At 41.1% G+C, this 20,570-nt stretch overlaps 1 protein-coding gene across 6 annotated transcripts in view; it reads left to right on the forward strand.

Annotated features, from left to right (window-relative positions):
* srgap2 (SLIT-ROBO Rho GTPase activating protein 2) overlaps positions 1–20,570 on the forward strand; it is a 286,112-nt gene that overhangs the window by 124,216 nt on the left and 141,326 nt on the right. For all 6 annotated transcript variants that reach the window (XM_062978583.1, XM_062978584.1, XM_062978586.1 and 3 more), the window contains one exon: positions 16,949–17,111. In XM_062978583.1, coding sequence (XP_062834653.1) covers positions 16,949–17,111 — 163 coding nt within the window. The remainder of the gene's footprint in view (positions 1–16,948; positions 17,112–20,570) is intronic.

Consider the following 20,570-nt stretch of genomic DNA (forward strand, 5'->3'; position numbering starts at 1 on the left):
AGGGTTGGGATTAGTTTGCTTTTGACTGGGGGAACTACTAGAGATTATTACGGATCTCCAGGTAAGTCTGGGAAAGAATCCTGCTTGAAACTTTGGAGGGCCATTGCTACTAGACAGTTTGGGGCTAGATGAACCACTGGTTTGACTAATATGAGGCATCCTCTTATGCTCCTATTTGAATGTGGATTGATGATAATGACATTAGAATCTAGCTGTGTTTGATGTTATTCACTCACTCTGTGGGCTTTTATGTGTAACCACATGCAGTGCGAACATGCAAACCATCTGCCATTAGACACCAGCAGTTCAGCTTGCCCTGTTTCCATGGACCCTTGGTATTTATGATATGTGCTGCCTTGGGATAGCTTTCTGAGTTGTGGTGCAGCAGTTTGGACAGCTGAGAATGGTCTCTTTAACTCTTCAGTGTTCATGCTGTTTGTCTTAGTCTATATGAAGTAGGGAAGTTGATTTGTCCTGTTGCTGTGCATGCTATTAAGACAGTCCTAAAGAATTTGGGACCAATTTCTCAATCCTTCTGCTTTTTTTGCCTGACAGTTTTAGACACAGATGATACCAGAACTAAGTGATAAGTGTTTACACTTTGTCTCAAAGGAAATCTTATTGGTTCCATGAATTTAGAAATAAGACATGGAGAACCTGCATTTATGGCAGATGCAGAAGGAAAAAGCAAATCCTAGTCTTAAATCCTTCCTCCCCCCCCCCCCTTGACATTTGAACATGAAAGTTAAGTCATAGTGTGGCATTTCAGCAGCACTATAGAGCAGGAAGTGCCTCCTGCCTTGTGGGAATTGTTTAAGGGAAACAAAAACAGAACTTGTTTAAAATAAGACATCTTTTCCCTGAAAAGAGACCTTTGGCCTTCATAAAAAGTTTGTTATGCAGAAACTCTCCCCTTGAACAAAGTTGCATTGCATGCCAACAGTGTTAGCTTTAAGGGAGCAGCTTTAGATGCTCAGCCTTTTAAAGATATTAAATATAACTGCTGTAACTGCTTGTATGTATTGTCTAATTTAAAAAACAAGTTAACTAACATTAAACATTGGTCATGTAAGCTGCATTGAAGACTTTCTAAAGAGGAAAGGTGAGGTTAAATTTCTGTAAATAAACTATGAAGACAGCTTTTTTGAATAAGCATTGTGGTTATGTACATGTTTCAAATATAAATCTTTTACCTCAGCAGCTTTCCATTATGACTTTAAAAAGCATGAAAAAGCATGTGCTCTAATGGTCATGTATGTCCCCTTCCTCCACATCTACTCTTGTTGTTACAATGTACACACACATGTGTACATATTCCTTGACCTGAGGAGTTGGTTTTTTAGGAAGCTTATAGCACTGAAGTATCATTATTGCCAGCCAGGATATAGTCAATACTTCTGCCTTTTCTGACCACATGTAAAGAAAAAATTGAATGTTCAGATGGTGACAACAACAAAGTGAGAAAGTTGTGTCGCATTGGTCATGGAAGAAGAGAGGACATGATTGAACTAGAGGCAACTATATTAGAGGTATAAAACTAGGGTTATCGACTGAATAGGTAGCATATGGAAGAACTAAGTATCTTCCATGTACCATAACTTTATTTTTAAAGTTATGGCCCCTTGCACCTTATAGAAGTTAAAAAAATATATAGTATTCGATTTTTTAAAAAGTGATTACTCCATTTTGGCACCTTAAATTCAGAATAATATTTTAAGAATTTTATTTGCATAGTCACATGCCCACATTTTATAATATGAACTGTGCATCTTTCTCCTGAAATGAGATTTTCTGCATTCAGGACTTTCTCCCCAGACAGTTTGTACAGGCTTTGACTTTTAATGTTCTTGACACAAAGAAACTGTGCAGTTTTCTTTATCTGTTAATGCTGACATTTCCAGACCGGTTTGAAAATTACAATAAGCCACAGTTCCAGATACTCTGGTCTTCTGTTGTATCTCTCTCCCTCCCTCTCTCTCTCTCTTTCTCTCTCTCTCTCTCCGCCTCTCTTTGCATTTTTTTATTGTGGGATATATATACGTACACACACATAGAAACATCTTATCTTTCCCCTTTCCCCTGGAAATGAGACCCTTCCATTTTGCCTCCCAGGTCTTTTTGGTTTGGCTCAACTTATAGTAGCTTTTCCTTTCACTAATATAGTCTTGAAGTAGGTAGTTGGCTAAATATTTATACCAAGTTTTTGTATCCCATTTTTTGGTCCTTCCATCCTAAGGCAACAGAGGCTTTAATTGCATCTGGCATATGTTTTATTATTTCCTCCCATTCTTTAAGTTCCCTATTGCCTTCCATTTTTGAACAAAAAATTGTGTTTTGTTCCAGTCTATTTTTATCCCCAGTAGCTCTGCCATCTCTTTCTTAATTATATTATAGAATCTTTGGATTTTTTCACATTCCCACCACATGTGGGTAAAGGTTCCAGTTTTCCCACAATTATACCAGCATTGTTTTGGGTAGGTTTCAGTTATATAAGCCAATTGCACCGGAGTTCTGTACCATTTTGTAAGTATTTTTTGTTGCATTTCCTTAATCTTTAAATGTTTAATATTATTTATTGATTTTATCCAATTGTCTTAATAATAAACTAATAAAATTCTGTTGTTTTTCTCGAAATAAAATAGTGGCATATACTAGCAATATACCATAGTTTGTTTAGGGAGAGACAAGCCAGAATCCCTCCCTCAGAGGTCATGGTAAACAAACCCTGGCAAAAGATTGGTGGCTTCTTTTGTCATACCCAAGTGGGAATGATAGGGCATTAGGGATCCTCATGTTTCTGCCATCTCATAATGCCAGAATTCTCTCAAAACCTAGCTTGTCTTCTTGCTTGAGCTAAGCCTTTTCATGAAATTTATCTATATGTAAATTTATCATCATGATTTTATTAACATTTGTGTAACATCTGGTTTTGCAGCCAGTGTTAGCTTAGTTGTAACCCTTTCTTTGATTAGATCATCAAATAACAAATACAGCTTAGGCCCCTTAAGGACCATGAGGCAAGATATTCCATTTGAGTTTGGCTCCAAGCTCCCTGTGCTCTGTCCTTAAACTCTCACTGAGACAGCTCCAATGAATGTTGTGTGGGCTATTGGATTTTTACAATAATAAAACAATCTTGGCTTATTTTATTTCACAAAGTAAAGAGTTTTAAAAGTGTCCTGTGTTGGTAAAGATGAAATAAATGTGTGCCTTCCCCTTTCTTGATATGGGATATTCTGTAGCTTTTTAAAATACCTATTGAAATGTGAAGTTGTTTAACAAAGAAGTAACTTATTATCAGAGAGCACAATAGGAATATGGAACCGTTCCATATGTTTCAGAAGGAGAGGTTGTTGTCCTGAGCCTATCAGATGAATTAAACTCCTTTTATAGTCAAACACTCTGTTGGTTGCCAGTTCTTTGTAAATTGCTGAATTTGCTAACAACATTTAAAGACCACAAGAACAAACTATTGGCATGCTTACTTTGTTGTTTATGTAGCATAGCATTTTCTTTATGCGGAGCATGTGCCCTTTAAAAGTTTGGAAACATAATCCCTTCACAACATTCACCATTCCCTCGGCTACAAATACTTGTCAGAAATACAATATCCTGAGCACAACAGGTTTCATTTAAGAATGCTCTTTCTTACAGTTGTTGCTAAAAGCTGAGAAACTTAAGAATATAAGATAATTCATACTGGATCAAGCCAAATACCCACATAGAGCAGCACATAGTGGCCAACCACTTGTCACTGAGAAGCTCACAAGAAGGACAGAACTCAGAGTCAGTATTCAGGGACAGCATATTCCTACTACTGAAGGCTGATGAACTAGCCAGAGATAGTGGTGTCAAATCTCTCACACAGTGAAACCTAGCATGTATGGTTAAATGTTTTGGCCACTAATGTACTGAGGTATTTATAACCTTGTCACTCCCATGGAAGAGTGACTGAGTGATGAGCAATTGCAGGAGACTCTGGTCACCAATTGCATGTAGGAATTGCATGGAGAAAAAGCAGCACATATGCTAACAATGACTGTCTGTATATAGAGTTCTGTATTTGGTTTCCATGTGGTCTCAAAGTCAAGATACTGTAGTTGGAGTAGCTTGAAAAAACACTGTTTTTTGCAAGCTTTTCCTCCCCCATTCCTTGGATCTAAGAATTCATGACCGTCCCAGGTTCAAGCCCCGGGAGCGGCGTGAGTGGCCGCTGTTAGCTCCAGCTCCTGCCAACCTAGCAGTTCGAAAACATGCCAATGTGAGTAGATCAATAGGTACTGCTCCAGCGGGAAGGTAATGGCGCTCCATGCAGTCATGCCGGCCACATGACCTTGGACGTGTCTACAGACAATGCCAGCTCTTCGGCTTAGAAATGGAGATGAGCACCAACCCCCAGAGTCAGACATAACTGGACTTAACGTCAGGGGAAACCTTTACCTTTACCTAAGAATTCATGGAGCAAAAAATTAAGAAATAGCCAACTCTATGTACAGCGAGTCTTTAATGGAAGCTGACATCTGAACCATGTCTTCCCATTCTGCTCAGGGCTGAAAAGAAAATTGACCATAGTAATGACAAGTAGTAATTTAGAACGTTATCCTTCATGGAAGCTTAAAACAGCTTAATAAAACAAAATCCAATATCCACAAAAGAGTGATACTTTCATTGGTCAACCAGAATGCACAAACTATTTCATGAAACTTTTTGAAACTCCACTGTGTTCGCTTACATTTTGTATCAGATGTTGTAGTTCAGTTGGTTTGGAGGGATCCCACTGCAGCCAAAGGCCACTCCCCTCTTCGCCATATTAAGCAGAGGACAGTGGCAGTGATAAAAGTAACTCCCCTTGAGATCCAGAGTATGGCACATTGTAGATCTGCACTTGGTAGCAAAAAACACATGATCTCTGTGAACACAGATTATGTTCATTTGTTTACTAAAATGTTTAACTACCCTTTATCCTTTCAAATTCCAGGGCAATGTGTAACTAATTGAAGCAATAGAATTATATTGTCTTAACAAAACATCCCAGAACAATGGCAGTGTTGGTGCCAGTCACACCTCCACCTGTTTAATTAAGTTGCCACAGCTGTGAAGGCTGCTTCTGTTGTTGACAGGGAAGATGTCTGAAGTGCTTGGAAGAAAGATTACTCTGCTGTTCTTAAGTCACAGACAAGTTTGCATAGCGAGAGGCTTTCCTGCATCCCAAATAAGCAGCAGCACCTGGCGTTTGTGTCTGTGGGAAATAGACAGTTACTTTTGAACTGGTATAATATGATGTTACCTGCATATACTAGTTACAGTTCTGGTGCCTGTATTCTGAAATATCTCCAATGTTCAGGGAGTCTTGAAGAGTGACCCTGTGCACAGTACATTACAGTTCCTAACTATAAAGGCTACCAGATTCTCAAGTTAAAATGTGCTGCTAATCTGTGCATTGTTTTTAGGTGGAACAGGCAGTTCCCAGAAAATGCCCTGGCCAAGGGCATTAGTCTTGTCAAGATTTATGTTTTGTACATTGATTTTCATCCATCTTATAACTGACTCTAGACATTGATTCAGCACCTCTACTGTTTAACCTGACAAAATCACATGGAGTCATGCAGGCTAGCTGTCATCAGCATTTCGATGGCACTTCATATTCATTTGCTCAGTGGCTTCTTATAGATGCTGAAGGGCATAATATGGATCCTTGTGGTGTCTTCTGTGTCCCACATAATCTTCTGAAACTCACTTTGTAGGTAAGAGCAGAGCTACACTATCACAGCCTCCAACGTCTAAGCCAGTAAGATACCATGATAAATGGTATTAAAAGACACTGAGAGGTCAAGTAGTTTTAACATCTTCCACTTCTTTTTTGTATTTTTTTTGCTAACAAATGTCATCTGTGAGGGCAATCAGAGCCATTTGTTATATCAAGAGGAGTGTGTGCGCCTATTTCCAGCTTTCAAATGTGTAATTTCTAAAGGTGAGCCTTTTAGCTATCACTTGAGAGGAAGCAAATAGGCCAGTAGTTCTCAACCTGTTGGTCCCCAGGTGTTTTGGTCTTCAACTCCCAGAAATCGTAACAGCTGGTAAACTGGCTAGGATTTCTGGGAGTTGTAGGCTAAAACACGTGGGGACCCACGGGTTGGGAACCATTGAAATAAGTCATTGTGAACTTTTGCACTAGTTTATGACCATGAAGAACTGTGTATGCCCACAAGGAACTGTTTCCTTCAGTTTCTAAGGACCAGGCCTCTTTAGATATAGCATGTTTTAATGTCTCCTTCCTCTGTGGCAGATTCTGTTTTTTAATATGTTATATATAAAAGGATATATAAAAGAGTTTCATAGGTTTTGTTTATAGGCTTGGCTCCTAAGAACGTAGGCATAAATACCTGGAGGCATGAGAAACTTAGAAGCTAAGCTGAGTAGTACTATTTTCAAGGGAAATTGCCAAGGAATACTGAGCTATGCTCAGAGCAAGGCAATGGCAAGCCACTTCTGAATATTCCTTATCTAAGAAAACTCTGAAATTCATGAAGTTGCCAAAATTTACAAATGATTTGAAAGCCCATACTTACACATACATTCTGAAGACTTAATGAAGGAAACAATTCCCAAATTTTCTTTTCCAATTGAGTAAATTAGTGTCTCCATTGTCAGTTGGAAGATGAATCCCTCTTGTGTTTTACTCTCAACTTTAAAGGAGTGATTCAAGGCAATGAGTCTATTGGAGGGAGAGGAGTCAGGCCTTAGATTATTCCTTTAAAGCAGGGGTCCCCAAACTTTTTAAGCAGAGGGCCGGTCCACAATCCTTCAGACGGTTGAGGGGCCGAATTATCATTTGAAAAAAAAAATACAAACAAATTCCTATGCATACTGCACATGTCTTATTTGTAGTGCAACAACAACAACAACGAAAGAACAATACAATATTTAAAAATGAAAACAATTTTAACCAACATAAACCTATTAGGATTTCAATGGAAAGTGTGGGCCTGCTACTGGCCAATGAGATAGTCAAGTTAATTAGGGTTGTTGTTGTTGTTGTTGTTGTTGTTGTGTGCCTTCAAGTCATGTCAGACTTTGGCCGAGCCTAAGTCTAAAATTAATTATTTATTTACTGCATTTATTTACTACATTTATATCCCACCCTTCTCACCCCGAAAGGGACTCAGAGCAGCTGTATGTACATACAATATATTATATTATTAGCATAACACAATATTAGCATTATATATTACTGTATTGAACTATACCACTATACTATTATATAATATGTAATATATAACATACAATTAATATTATTATATGGTATTGCTATTAGTATTATATTGTATAACATAAGATTATTATCAATATTATATGTATATACAATATATTATATTATTAAAACTGATATAAAAATATTATATTATAAAACTGAGGGCGGGGGCCAGGTAAATGACCTTGGAGGGCTGCATCCAGCCCCCGGGCCTTAGTTTGGGGACCTCTGCTTTAAAGTTTTGACTAAGATCCATATTAGATTCACTTTCCTACTGTCATTGAAAGCACCAGCCTCCACTGCTTCTCTCTCCAAGTCTTTTTCCTTTTGTCAACTTTCTTGTTAACTTAGATTCTTCCATTTGCATTCAGAGTGTATCTTATGCACATCCCATTCCTATTCTTGAAAAGATTTTCTCTATTTACTGTCACTGTACTACTTTTATTGTGATATTTGGGATATTGTTAAAAAAAACAATTTCTCTGTATGGAATCTGAAAGTAATGTCTGCTTGTTTGTGCCCTTTTCCTGCTAAATTTGTGCCAAGAAGTGGCAGGATTTGAAAGCCTATATCATATTAACCAGTGTTTCTGGGGGCCATATTTGTAGCCACTTGATACAATTCTTTCTCTTTTTCTCTCCCCTGGGAACCTACCAGGCATTGGCAGCCAATTGCTCAGAGACCAGCACTATTCCAGCAAACATCACTTTGAGTAGTGCTGCTGTAGGCATTTTCAGTTATCTCTGCAGTACCCTTAGTACCTGACTGTATAGCCTTGGCATGCCCAGTTCTGTGACATTAAAACACCTTAAATAGATATTGACAGTATAGATAAATTGCGTTGAAGTGTATCAGCCATTTGCTGTAAGCCCTTTTATGTTAGCACAGCTCTATTTAAAAGCCATATCTAAGTGGCTGAAGGACTGCAAAACCTAAAGTCATTGTGGAAGAGTATAAATACTTTTGCTATTTTTAATATTTGTCTGCAACCAAGTGAATATGTTTGTTCCCTAGCCAGCTTATTGTCATGTTCAGGGAATGCTTTTTGATCCTTTTGTTGGCTTTTGTCTATACTAGGAGAACATATATACAAATCCAGAGAATGAGCAATACCTCCCCCCCCTCCCCCCACACACACATGCTGCTTCTTTTGGCAGTCAAAGCTAGTCCGAGCTTTGAATCACCCCAGCTCTCTCTCATTTCCTTTACATGTGAAATCCTCAAACAGTCCAGATTGCAAACTTCAGTCATTTCCTGTAGCATTTTTCATAGGTCAAGAAACTCTGCCAGATCAGCTACTTTGAAAGTGGCATTCTCCTGTTCTGTCCTTTTGTTTAAATGAAATTAATCTGCCTTTTACTAGAGCAGTCTTCCTTCTTCCCTTCTTCTTCCTGGCTTTGGAAGAATAATGGAAGTCAGCAGTCATCTGTAGCCTTTACATTTCTAAGAAAATTACCAGAGTTCATTGTAAAAAATGGTGTTATCTTCTAACAACAGAACAAGATACTTATTTTTTGGGACTACATCATATTGACTTAGGAGGCTAGAGTAGTATTTGTACTACAGTGGGAAATACATATTGTAGAACTGAAATGTCAGGTAAAACATAGAATCACAGAGGTGAAAAGACACCTCAGGAGCCTTTGTGGGCTGCGAGAAGATATAGAAACACATTAAATAAATAAATAGGATTGCCATAAGTGAAAGCTAACTTGGTGGCAAATAACAACAGCTTTGGCATCTCAAATCTTCCTTTCGCCATGATAAGCATCCCCAGCTTTTTAAGTTGTTCCCCAGATAGCTTGGTTTCCAGACCTTTTACCATCTTGCTTGCCCTTCTCTGGTCATATTCCGGGCTGGACCGGGCTGTGGCGCAAGCTGAAAAGCAAGCCAGCTGCTACAAATCAACAAATCACTCTGACCAAGAGGTCATGAGTTCGAGGCCAGCCCGGTGCCTGCGCCTTGTCTCTGTCTCTGTTCTGTGTCATGGCATTGAATGTTTGCCTTTATGTGTGCAATGTGATCTGCCCTGAATCCCCTTCGGGGTGAGAAGGGCGGAATATAAATGCTGTAAATAAAATAAATAAATAAATATTCAAGCTCGTCATTATTCTCTTTCAACTGTGGTGTCAGAAATTGTGCACAATATTCTAAATCGGACTGAACAAAATAGAGTGGTAGTGTTACTTCCTTTAGTAACAGTATATTTTTACTGGAATATCCTTTGCTGTTCATGCTTCCATGTTCAGATGTTGCAGGAGAATAGGCTTGTGGTTGATCCTATTCTTTTGGTTGCACCCTCTTTAAAGAAGTTCAGTGCAACATAAATACTTCTCTTCTTCCTTTCCCAGTATATCCTTACAACAAACCCACAGACTTCGGTTGAGAAAAAGTTATTGAATGAAGGTCACCTAGCAAGTTTCACATATAAATGGAGTCTTGATTCTAAACTGTCTGGGTCCTTAGTTCAACACATAAAATTTATACCATGTCAGTTCTAGCTCTGATATGGTAGCCTTGCTATTAATATATATATACTGATGTAGGAACCTCTTAGCAAAGGAAAATAGCAAGGCTACCATATCTCGATTTGCATGTGAGTTGGCCTGGAAATTTTATTTTATTGGTTAAAATGTTTATATAGAACAGATGTGATTCTTCTCTCACTGATGCCTGCCTTCTAGATTTCCATGTTTTTCAGACTAGACTGTATCCACAATAGGGAATTTATAAATTGGAAATCTGATAAGTGGTGACCATCAGATCTTAAATCAAAAATAGTGTGTTTATTGTTGCATTATGACTGCATTTGTCAGTAGCTAGTTTATTATGTGAGTTTAGTTAAAATAAGAATCATCAAAATATTCTTTTTCTCTTCAATTCTGGAGTGTAAAACTGGAAGATTTTTTTTTCTTTTCAATTAGAGACTTGAACAAGTGTTATCATGTGACAACCCGGCAAATTTGTTTCAAACTTTATCTTACCAGAAGAGAGGTGTCATCCATATACAGTAGAGTCTCGCTTATCCTACCTTTGCTCATCCAACATTCTGTATTATCCAACACAGTCAGTGGGCCTTGCCGTGCACTGGGCACCCGCTGGGAGGGGCGAGACGCGGCCGGCATAGACTTTTCCCGTCAGGCACAGCGACCAGCCTGCACAGCGTCCGGCCTATCCATTATCAGAATATTCATATCCTAAGCACTCAAATACCCCCGGATAGTGGGAAAGCAGATGAGATTAAAACTACGCTCACAAAGTGGGACTGAACCTCAAGAAAAACTGAGATAATTCTGCTTTATTATCTCTCTATATCAGATTCCTTACAGTTCCAGAGTCCCTAAAGGGGAATAGGGAAATGGCATCCTCTAGAACAGTAATGTGAACATGACCAAATCACTTTTATTTATATAACTAGCTTGGGGACCCGGCAGTTCCTGGGTCATTTGAGAAAGGCATTGTTTGTCTTTGAATGTTAGGTATTTTCAGTTTGGAGTGGGTGAACTACAATTCCCAGAATTGTGGGTCAATCCTCCCCAAACCTACCAGTGTTCAAAGTTGGCCATTTTGGTTCTGTGTACCAAGTTTGGTCCAGATCCGTCATTGGCTGGGTTCAGTGCTCTTTGGATGCGGGTGAACTACAACTCCCAGATTCAAGGCCCATTCCCACAAACCCCTGCAGTATGTTCAGTTGGTCATGAGGCTTCTCTGTGCGAAGTTTGGTCCTGGTCCATTGTCAGTGGGGGTAACTGTTTCTCTGGATGCAGGTGAACTATAACTCCCTTTCCCCCAAACTTGTCCAATATGTTCTGTTGGTTATGGGGGCTCTGTGTGCCAAGTTTGGTCCTCATCCATCATCGGTGGGGTTCGATTGCAGGTGAACTATAAATCCCAGGATCTACGACTCCCAAATGTCCAGGCCAATTCCCCTCCAAACCCACCAGTATTCAAATCTGGGCATATTGGGTCTGCATGGCAAGTTTGGTCCAGGCGCATCATTGTTTGGGTTCATAGTGTTCTGGGTGTAGGTGAACTACAACTCTTCTAAATTCCCCAGTAGGAGTCACCCTGCTCTGACTTGATGCAAGGTGAACTACAACTTCCACCATATGGAGTCAATCCCCCAAACTCCACCAGTAAGTTTAGTTGCTGCTCAGTTCTGCTGTGTTTGTTATGCAGACAGATTTGAAAGGGAAGGGCAGTAGGCGGGGTCATGCAAATTCCACACCAATGGAGAACTCTGGGATGCCTGCCTGTGGTGGAGGAAAATGCAAAATCTAGGATGAAATGGTCCCCAAACGAAAGCATTCCTTGGGTGGTGGGCTGTAGTGTTTGGGAAGGACATTGGCTGGGGTTGGCATACATGTTCATAGAGCTCACTGTAACCTCAATGTCAGTGGAAGGGAGTGACTTGGTGGCTCCTCAGCACTGGGAACTATAGCCTGTTTGTGGAGGCTGGAGGCTGTCTATGTGAGCAGATACCTGTGCCACATACACACATACGGGTTTTTACTTTTATTATGGACTAGCTTGGGGACCTGGCTGTGCCCGGGTTATTTGAAACAGGCATTATTTGTCTTTGAATGTTATGTATTCTGTTTAGAGTGGGTGAACTACAATTCCCATAATCGTGGGTCAATCCTCCCCAAACCCTGCCAGTATTCAATGTTGTCCATTTTGGGTCTGCATGCCAAGTGTGGTCCAGATATGTCATTGGCTGGGTTCAGTGCTCTTTGGATACAGGTGAACTACAACTCCCAGATTCAAGGCCCATTTCCACAAACCCCTGCAGTATGTTCAGTTGGTTATGAGGCTTCTCTGTGCGAAGTCTACTCCCAGTCCATTGTTGGTGGGGGTCACTGTTTCTCTGGATGCAGATGAACTATAAGTTCCTTTCCCCCAAACTTGTCCAATATGTTCTATTGGTTATGGGGACTCTGTGTGCCAAGTTTGGTCCTGGTCCATCATGGGCGGGGTTAAATTGCAGGTGAACTATAAATCCCAGTATCTACTACTCCCAAATCTCCAGGACAATTCCCCTCCAAACCCACCAGTATTCAAATCTGGGCACATCAGGTATGCATGACATGTTTGGTCCAGACTCATCATTGTTTGGGTTCATAGAGTTCTGAGTGTAGGTGAACTACAACTCCTCTAAATTCCCCAGTAAGAGTCACAGTTCTCTGACTTGATGCAGGGTGAACTACAACTTCCACCATGTAGAGTCAGTCCTCAAACTCCTGCAGGAAATTTAGTTGCTGCTCAGTTCTGCTCTGTTTGTGATGCAAACAGATTTGAAAGGGAAGGGCGGTAGGTGGGGTCATGCAAATTTCACAGCAATGGAGAACCATGGGGTGCCTGCCTGTGGTGGAGAAAAAATGCAAAATCTAGAATGAAATGGTTCCCAAATGAAAGCATTCCTTGGGTGGTGGGCCGTAGTGTTTGGGAAGGACATTGGCAGGGGTTGGGCTGCATATTCATGGAGCTCGCTGTAACCGCAATGTCAGTGGAAAAGAGTGACTTGGTGGCTCCTCAGCACTGGGAACTATAACCTGTTTGTGGAGGCCGGAGGCTGTCTGTGTGAGCAGACACCCGTGCCACATACACACATACGGGTTTTCACTTTTATTATGGATATAGATATAGATATAGATTACACACATTCTGTTCTTTTTATATTGCAGAGATGATCACTTATCTTTTAACAAAACCAAAGAATTAAATAAATTACAAACAAAATGTATCACCACAACAAGGAATTCAACCAGTTCTTCTCACAAGCAGGAGGATGAGCAACATCCAATTTACAAAATTCACATCTACATACGTAATTTGACGTTTAATAGGCTTTTCCTTAATCCCTCCTTATTATCCAACATTTTCGCTTATCCAATATTCTGCTGGCCCGTTTATGTAGGATAAGCAATACTCTTCTGTACATCTTTAGCATGCCTAGATCAGTGTTTCTCAAACTCTGGTTCTCTAGATGTTTTCAACTTCAGCTCCCACAATTCTTAACAGCTGGTAAGCTGTCTGGGATTTCTGGGATCTGAAGTCCTAAACACTTGGAGGAGCATAATTTGAGAAACACTGGTCATGATGATTGCTGGTGCTTGATCATCAGTTTTTTTCTCCTCTCTACCCCATAGGTTCTACAGGGGGAAAAAAGAAGTTGTCTTTCTTTAGAGAAGGGAGAAAAATCAATTGTCCTTAGTTTAATTCGAGAAGAGCTTTAAAGTGAATTCTACAGCTGCTGGATACATTCCTACCATTGCCTGGCTTTAAGAAAATATTTTTTATTATTATGCTGTCCAAGTATTACACAATGCAGCAGGGGAAGGGGGGAGCTCATGTAAACAAATGATAAAAGGAAACAAAGTAATCCAACCAAGTTAGTAAGTTAGAGGTACAAGCCACTTCTAAAGTCTATAGTGAAATTCATTTTTAAATACAGTAAAGTATCACTTATCCAAGCTAAACGGGCCGGCAGAAACTTGGATAAGTGAATATCTTGGACAATAAGGAGGGATTAAGGAGAAGCCTATTAAACATCAAATTAGGTTATGATTTTACAAATTAAGCACCAAAACATTATGTTTTACAACAAATTTGATAGAACAAGCAGTTCAATATGCAGTAATGTTATGTTGTAATTACTGTATTTACGAATTTAGCACCAAAATATCACGATATATTGAAAACATTGACTACAAAAATGGCTTGGATTATCCAGAGGCTTGGATAAGCGAGGCTTGGATAAGTGAGACTCTACTGTAATGGGAATTGTGCAAGACCTCTACAATTTCTTGAACTTTTTTAGTTTGTTGGAGCCTGCTGGCGAGCTTCCTGGTGAATTGTGTTTTAAGAGTTTAGTGTTGAAATATTTCCTTATCAATCCTACTAGTGCAGTCCTTCTGATATACCCTGTTTCCCCTAAAATAAGACATCCCCAGAAAATAAGACCTAGTAGAAGTTTTGCTGAATTGCTCAATATAAGGCCTCCCCCTAAAGTAAGACCTAGCAAAGTTTTTTTTTGGAAGCACGCCCGCCAGACAGAACAGCAGAGCATGCAGGATTGGTAAATGTATGTACCATAAAGTGTTGTACATGGAAATATTGGTAGTAACAAGAAATTCTTGATAGGATTCACAGTTTGTCTGGTTATGCTGGGTTATGATGACAACTACTGTACAGTATATAATAAATGCTCATTTTTTTGTTCGACAATAAATGTGAATTATTCTTCATGGAAAAATAAGACATCCCCTGAAAATAAGACCTAGAGCATCTTTGGGAGCAAAAATTAATATAAGACACTGTCTTATTTTCAGGGAAACACGGTAGTTAGTATTGTAGTACTTAAGATGGAGAGCATATGGTTTAGATTTCTACTGTCCTCCCATAGCTTTTCTTCTTTGGCTTTATCTTTTGAGGTTTCTAAACAATTTAGAGCCAACATCTTTTAATGGTCTGAATGGTGGCATAGGACTCCAGAAGACCAAGGTTTTAATTCCCACTTAGTCATGGAAAGTCCCTGTATGACCATGGACAAGTCACATTCCTCAGCCTCAAAGTAAAGCAATGACAACATCCTCTGAATAGATCTTGCCAACCCCAACCCCCCATGATTTCAGGTCACTATAAATCAGAAAGGACTTGCAGATAAATAACACCAAAGCCCAGGGAATACTGAAGTCTCACAGCAAGTTTTGGTGTCAGTTGTACCACTTCCATGTTCATCATCAAAAAATGATAAGGCATCCTCAAAAGGATCTGCATATGACTGGTAAATGAAGGAAAGGAGTGGTGCAGCTTGGAGGCAGTCCTGAACCTCTTCTGCCTAGGTCATGTACTTGTAAGTAAAACCAAGGTGGTAACCATGAGCAATAAGTTCACAGTCATGGCCGGCCCTAGATAATTTTCATGTGTAGGCAAACAGAATTTTGGTGCCCCCTACTCCTCCTATGGAGCCCGGTGCGGACAATGTTTGATGTGTTTATGGGCATTGAATGTTTGCACTATGTGTGTTATAATGTGATCCGCCCTGAGTCCCCTTCGGGGTGAGAAGGGCGGAATATAAATACTGTAAAAATAAATAAATAAATAAATAAATGGCAAGGTAGGGACGCTGCTGGCACGAGAAGGAGGAGGGGGCCACCATAGGCCCTAGGGGCCTGGCGCTGCCCGCTCCCAGCTGGCCCGGCCCCTCTCCTCCTTGCGCCAGCAGCATCTCTACCTTGCCATTGTCCTTGCCGGTGAAGGTCTCGTTGTCCCTCGGGGCACACCTCCCTCATCACCTGCATGCCTCCGGCAGGGAGTCTGGGAGGAGGAAACAGGGGTGCGCGTGCATGCATGGACGCATGCGCGCATGCAGGAGAGCGTGCCCCCTCCCAGCAGGGAGGGGAAAAAGAAAAAAAAAAGACAAGAAGCTGCCTAGTTGGCCTAACGGGTGAACCACCCTTGATCACAGTGGTTTATAGACAAGAAATATCACCACAATGGTCTCAAGAAATTTGCTTGTAACTGAGTGTGACATTGCCCTCTGGCAAGCACAACAAGTAGTCCAGAATTTATGAAAACCTTTTATCTTGAAAGGAGATGCAAAATACTCATATGTACATATTGTTTACAGTGTAACCTGAAAACAGAAAGAGGGTTTCCTTAGTACAACATTGTGATGAGAAGGAAACTTCTGCTTGAACACTGCACCAAATTAGAGCCTGTTTTTGGATGCTGTGTCTTAACATTTGATTGTATTTAATATGTTTTTATGTATGCTTATTTTAATCTTAATGTAACTTTTTAATGTTTATGTTGTAGGCACTATGTAGTGCCATTTGTAAGCCGCCTTGAGTCCCTCCAGGCGTTGAGAAAGGCAGAATATAAATATGATAATAAATAAATAAATAACTCCTCCAACCATCTGGAAATCTTACTATGTTTCAAGCAATTCCTTTTTGGCTTGTTGGTGTCTACAGTGATGTGACAAAAAGCATAGGACTCACACTGTATGTGGTTTCATGTGGGAGTGGGGTGGGGGTGTAAATCATCCCTAAAAAGATTTACGTAGGCTATGTGTGTGTGTGGGGGGGGGGGGGGGTAGGTAATTCTCATAGCATAAACGAAAAGTTTTCAGACTGATTTTAAGAATGTTGTTTTTGAACTGAGCACTTGATTTTTGCCTAAACTTTATGGGGCTAGAGTGGGCATGGGCAAACTTTGGCCTTCCAGATGTTTTGGACTTCAACTCCCACAATTCCTTACAGCCAATTAGGCTGTGAGGAATTGTGGTAGTTGAAGTCCAAAACACCTGGAGAGCCAAAGTTTGCCCATGCCTGAGCTAGAGAGGTTATCTACTGGAGGAGAAGGAAGCAAATAGGGTTAAAGGTTCTACAAACAAAGTGACATTTAAAATATTTATTTAAATTGTGTTTCATCAAACAAACTTGAACAGTTAGATCTGATTGTCCGGTTTCAGTTTGTTGAGTTGATTTTCAGGCAGTGTGATCTATAGTTCATGCATATTTATGAAATCCAGAATAACATGGATCAGTTAGCTGTTGTTTAACCGTTTTGGAATTCAGTTTATCCTAGAATTAATACATTTGTCTACAAAGGGTTACATTCCATTTATAAAATATTAGATTTTGCTGAACATGAGGAGAAAATTCATGTTTTGCCTATATTTCCTTGCAGGAAGGATCAAAATGTTCTTTCACCTGTCAATTGCTGGAACCTCCTCTTAAACCAGGTGAAGCGGGAAAGCAGGGACCATACCACCTTGAGTGACATCTATCTGAATAACATTATCCCTCGGTTTGTTCAAGTCAGTGAAGATTCTGGACGACTTTTCAAAAAGGTAATCATGTTGTTTCAGTGTGCATCTTTTTCTCATTCTAGAGATTGGTTTTGGTGATGCACCGCATCATAATAACAACAACAACAACAACAACAACAACAATTTTATTTTTATACCCCGCCTCCATCTCCCCAGAGGGACTCGGGGCGGCTTACATTAGTGGGTGATGTAACATAAATGGGAATGAGAAGATTGCCATGGTCAGATGTCCTTGGTCAAACCTCAGTTGGAGTACTTTAAGGCAGATGTGTGCAACTGCTTAAGGCCCAAAAACTAGCCCCCTGCAACCTAGTGCATTGCATTCACACAAACACCCCAGCAGACCAAGCACTACTGTTTTCCTCTACAATCCTTCTCAAAATGTTGACAGGAAATCATGTTTGAATGATTTTGTGTCACCATTTTGAAAAGGACTGCAGAAGAAAACAGTTGCTTGCAATTAGTATGGCATTCTGGGGTGCTCATGGGAATATTTTTGTGTGTTTTCATGTGGAATGATTTCTGCATGGATAGAGCAAGGAAAATACCCCCAAATCATTCCACATTTAAAAAGAGAAAGAGGGGGGCAAGACAAATGTAGCTTCTATGCATTTCCTTTGTGACCCCTGTAACGAAATATGTTGTACAGTATATAGTGTGCTACATCTAAAGAGAGGTTGAATGTTATTATTGGTTTAAAATGCAACGTTATACATTTACCTCGTTTTCTTCTGTGCTCAGTTCAGAGCACTGGCTTTGAAACATCAACTCATTATTGCTATTAGAGTTACCGTGTACAAACAAAGGGGTTGGAATCTCCTTTCTTCTGGAGTTATATTTATGGAATGCCTTCCTGAGGAACTCTGTCTACTTCTGACTTTATGTGGGTAGTGAACACTGCTTCCAAGTAACTTTGGAAATATGTTTTAGCTTTTTCAAAATTGTCAAATTATTAAAAGTTGTTTTCAGATCTTGGCTTGGCTTTGTGTCTGTCATCCCAATGAATGGAAGCTGTTTTGATAGTAGACTTTTTGTTATTATTAATCAATATGACTATTTTAATGGAAAACTGGATAAGTAATAAAGACATAGATGCCTTAGAGTCAAATGTTATCTGGCACTAAAGTTGAAATAGCTAGCATTATTCAAGCTCCTTTTTTAATTCAAAGAGAGCCAATACAAAAGGGACCAAACAAAGTGTTACATTGTGAAGTTTTTTTTTTTCTGTTCAGGGTTCCAGCCATCCTATCCTATTATTATTTAACCTCTGGTTTTTCACCTCACCCCCTGCCAGCAGTCAGTCATTGAGTATCAGTTGAACAGCCTTAGTCGCCATTGAGCTTTTTTTTTTTTTTGTTAGTTAAGATTTCCTCCCTGCCTTGCTTTTTCTTCCCTAAAGAATTTTTTGTTACTTTCTTTTGTACATGGCAGAGATTTCTTTCAGTACCCCAGTTGCTAATAGAATGTACAGTCGCCTGTGCAGATCTTTGTTTGATTTGGATGGATTTCTCACCTTTTCTATATTAAATCAAAAATTGTATAATCTTAACCAGGAACAGGAGTTCATGGATTGGGCAAATGAATCTGAAGGTTTATTAATCAGAAGGAAGCAGTAAGCTATGATTTGCAAAGATGTAGAATCAGAGCAAAATATAATTTCCGTACAAGATGATTTATATATCGGGTGGGGGGTGGCATTTTGTAGTAAATAGCCAACTCAGATAAGAATTCTATAGTTTGCATCTTTCTTTTTAATTGACGTCTTTCTTACAAACTATAGAATTCTTATCTGAGTTGGCTATTTAGACATCAAAAGGGCTACTAGATGTCTGATAAAGTGTTCAGCTGTCTGTAAAATCCATGATAAATATATTCATTTTTCTTCGTGTACTCTGTGAATGCACACTAATGGAGAAGCTGCGCCTGCGCAGGTTCCGACGGAAACTCTTCCAAGCTGAAGTCCAAATTTTGGCGGTAACCACGCCCCCCTTCCCAAGGGGCATATAAGGCAGCCCCAGGCGCCCGCTCTCCAGTTCCTTTTTTTCCGCCGCAAGGTTCACTTCGGACTCTTCGCATGTCTACTACACGTTTCAAATGCTGCACGCAGTGCGCTGCTAAAATTCCTGATTCAGACGGCCACGCCAAGTGCCTCTTCTGTCTTGGCGAGGCTCATGTGGTCGGTACCTGCCGCTTCTGCCTAGCTCTCACGGCTCAGGCCAGAAAGAACAGAGCCGCTAGGCTCAGAGCGGCACTCTACGAAAGATCTCTCGCGCCAGAACCGACTCCGTCGACGTCGGGTACGTCGTCATCTTCAGCTCTGAGAGCAATGTCGGCGCCACCAGCTAAGCCTCCGACAGCTAAAGCCTCCTCGGTCTCGTCCAGGGCGTCCAGGACCTCCAGGGCCGCTAAACCGGTCAAGCCACCGTGTACTGTGACGACGGCTACCGTGTCGACCCACTCCGGAAAGGTGGGGCCTTCCTTGACGTCGAGCTCTCTGGCTTCGGTGACCTCGATCCGCTCTCGTATCGGCTCCCCTCCGTCCTCCTCTGCTATCAAAATAGCCTTTAAGAGGGCTCACGAGGAGTCTCGTCGAGCGCAATCTGACTCAGCTGTGGTTCCTCCCACACCTGGCAAGTCCTTGAGGGTTGCGTCCAAGCAACCGCCGACAAAAAAACGGCTGACTCAGCGCTCCTCTTCCTCGGCTTCCTCAAGGAGGGACCCGCCGTCCTCCTCGGCAACCTCCTCGAGACGGTCTTCTCCAATTGTGCCAGCCCAGAGGCCTAGAGATGTTTCTCAATCTCCATTGCACCCCCTGTCTGACGGGGAGTTGCAGGACTCACCCCACCACTCTACCCAAACGGTGGTCAGGGTGCCGGTGCCGGAGCCTCTTGCGCCGCCTCACTCTTCGCGCCAACAGCTCTTCCCTCCCACCTCGACACCGGAGCGTGGCAGACAAACGGCTCGCCTGGCTCGAGCAGCCCAGGCCTCAGCCTCTAAAGATCCTCGGCTCCCGGCCCTCTCTTCCCGTGAGGCCATGCCTCCCCCCGAGACTGTGCTTTCTTCTCCCCCCCAGTCTCCCCAAGGGGCTGAGGAGGAAGATGTTGACATTGACCGCCCAGACTGTCCTCTCGGCTTCGGTAGTCTCTCTCGGACTCGACCTCTCTCCTCCTCACGATGCGTATGAGGCATACCCGCCTTCTCCTACTGACAATATTTGTGCTTTCTCTGATCAAATGGTCAGAATGGCCGACGCCCTGGGTTTGGAGATCAAGCAGACTTCCAAAGCAGTGTCTGATCCAGTTTTCAAAAGGGTGCAGGCCCAAGCTCCGCCGGCCACGCTACTCCCTTTCCTGCCTTATCTCTTGGACGTTATCCAGGCCTCCTGGAAAACCCCTTCCTCCATACCCCCGACCTCGAAGAGGATCGAGACTTGGTACCGTACCGACGACGATACCTTGGAGTGGCTGAAACACCACCCCG

Source organism: Anolis carolinensis, chromosome 4 (assembly GCF_035594765.1).
Source record: "Anolis carolinensis isolate JA03-04 chromosome 4, rAnoCar3.1.pri, whole genome shotgun sequence".
In the NCBI taxonomy this organism is placed as follows: domain Eukaryota; kingdom Metazoa; phylum Chordata; class Lepidosauria; order Squamata; family Dactyloidae; genus Anolis; species Anolis carolinensis.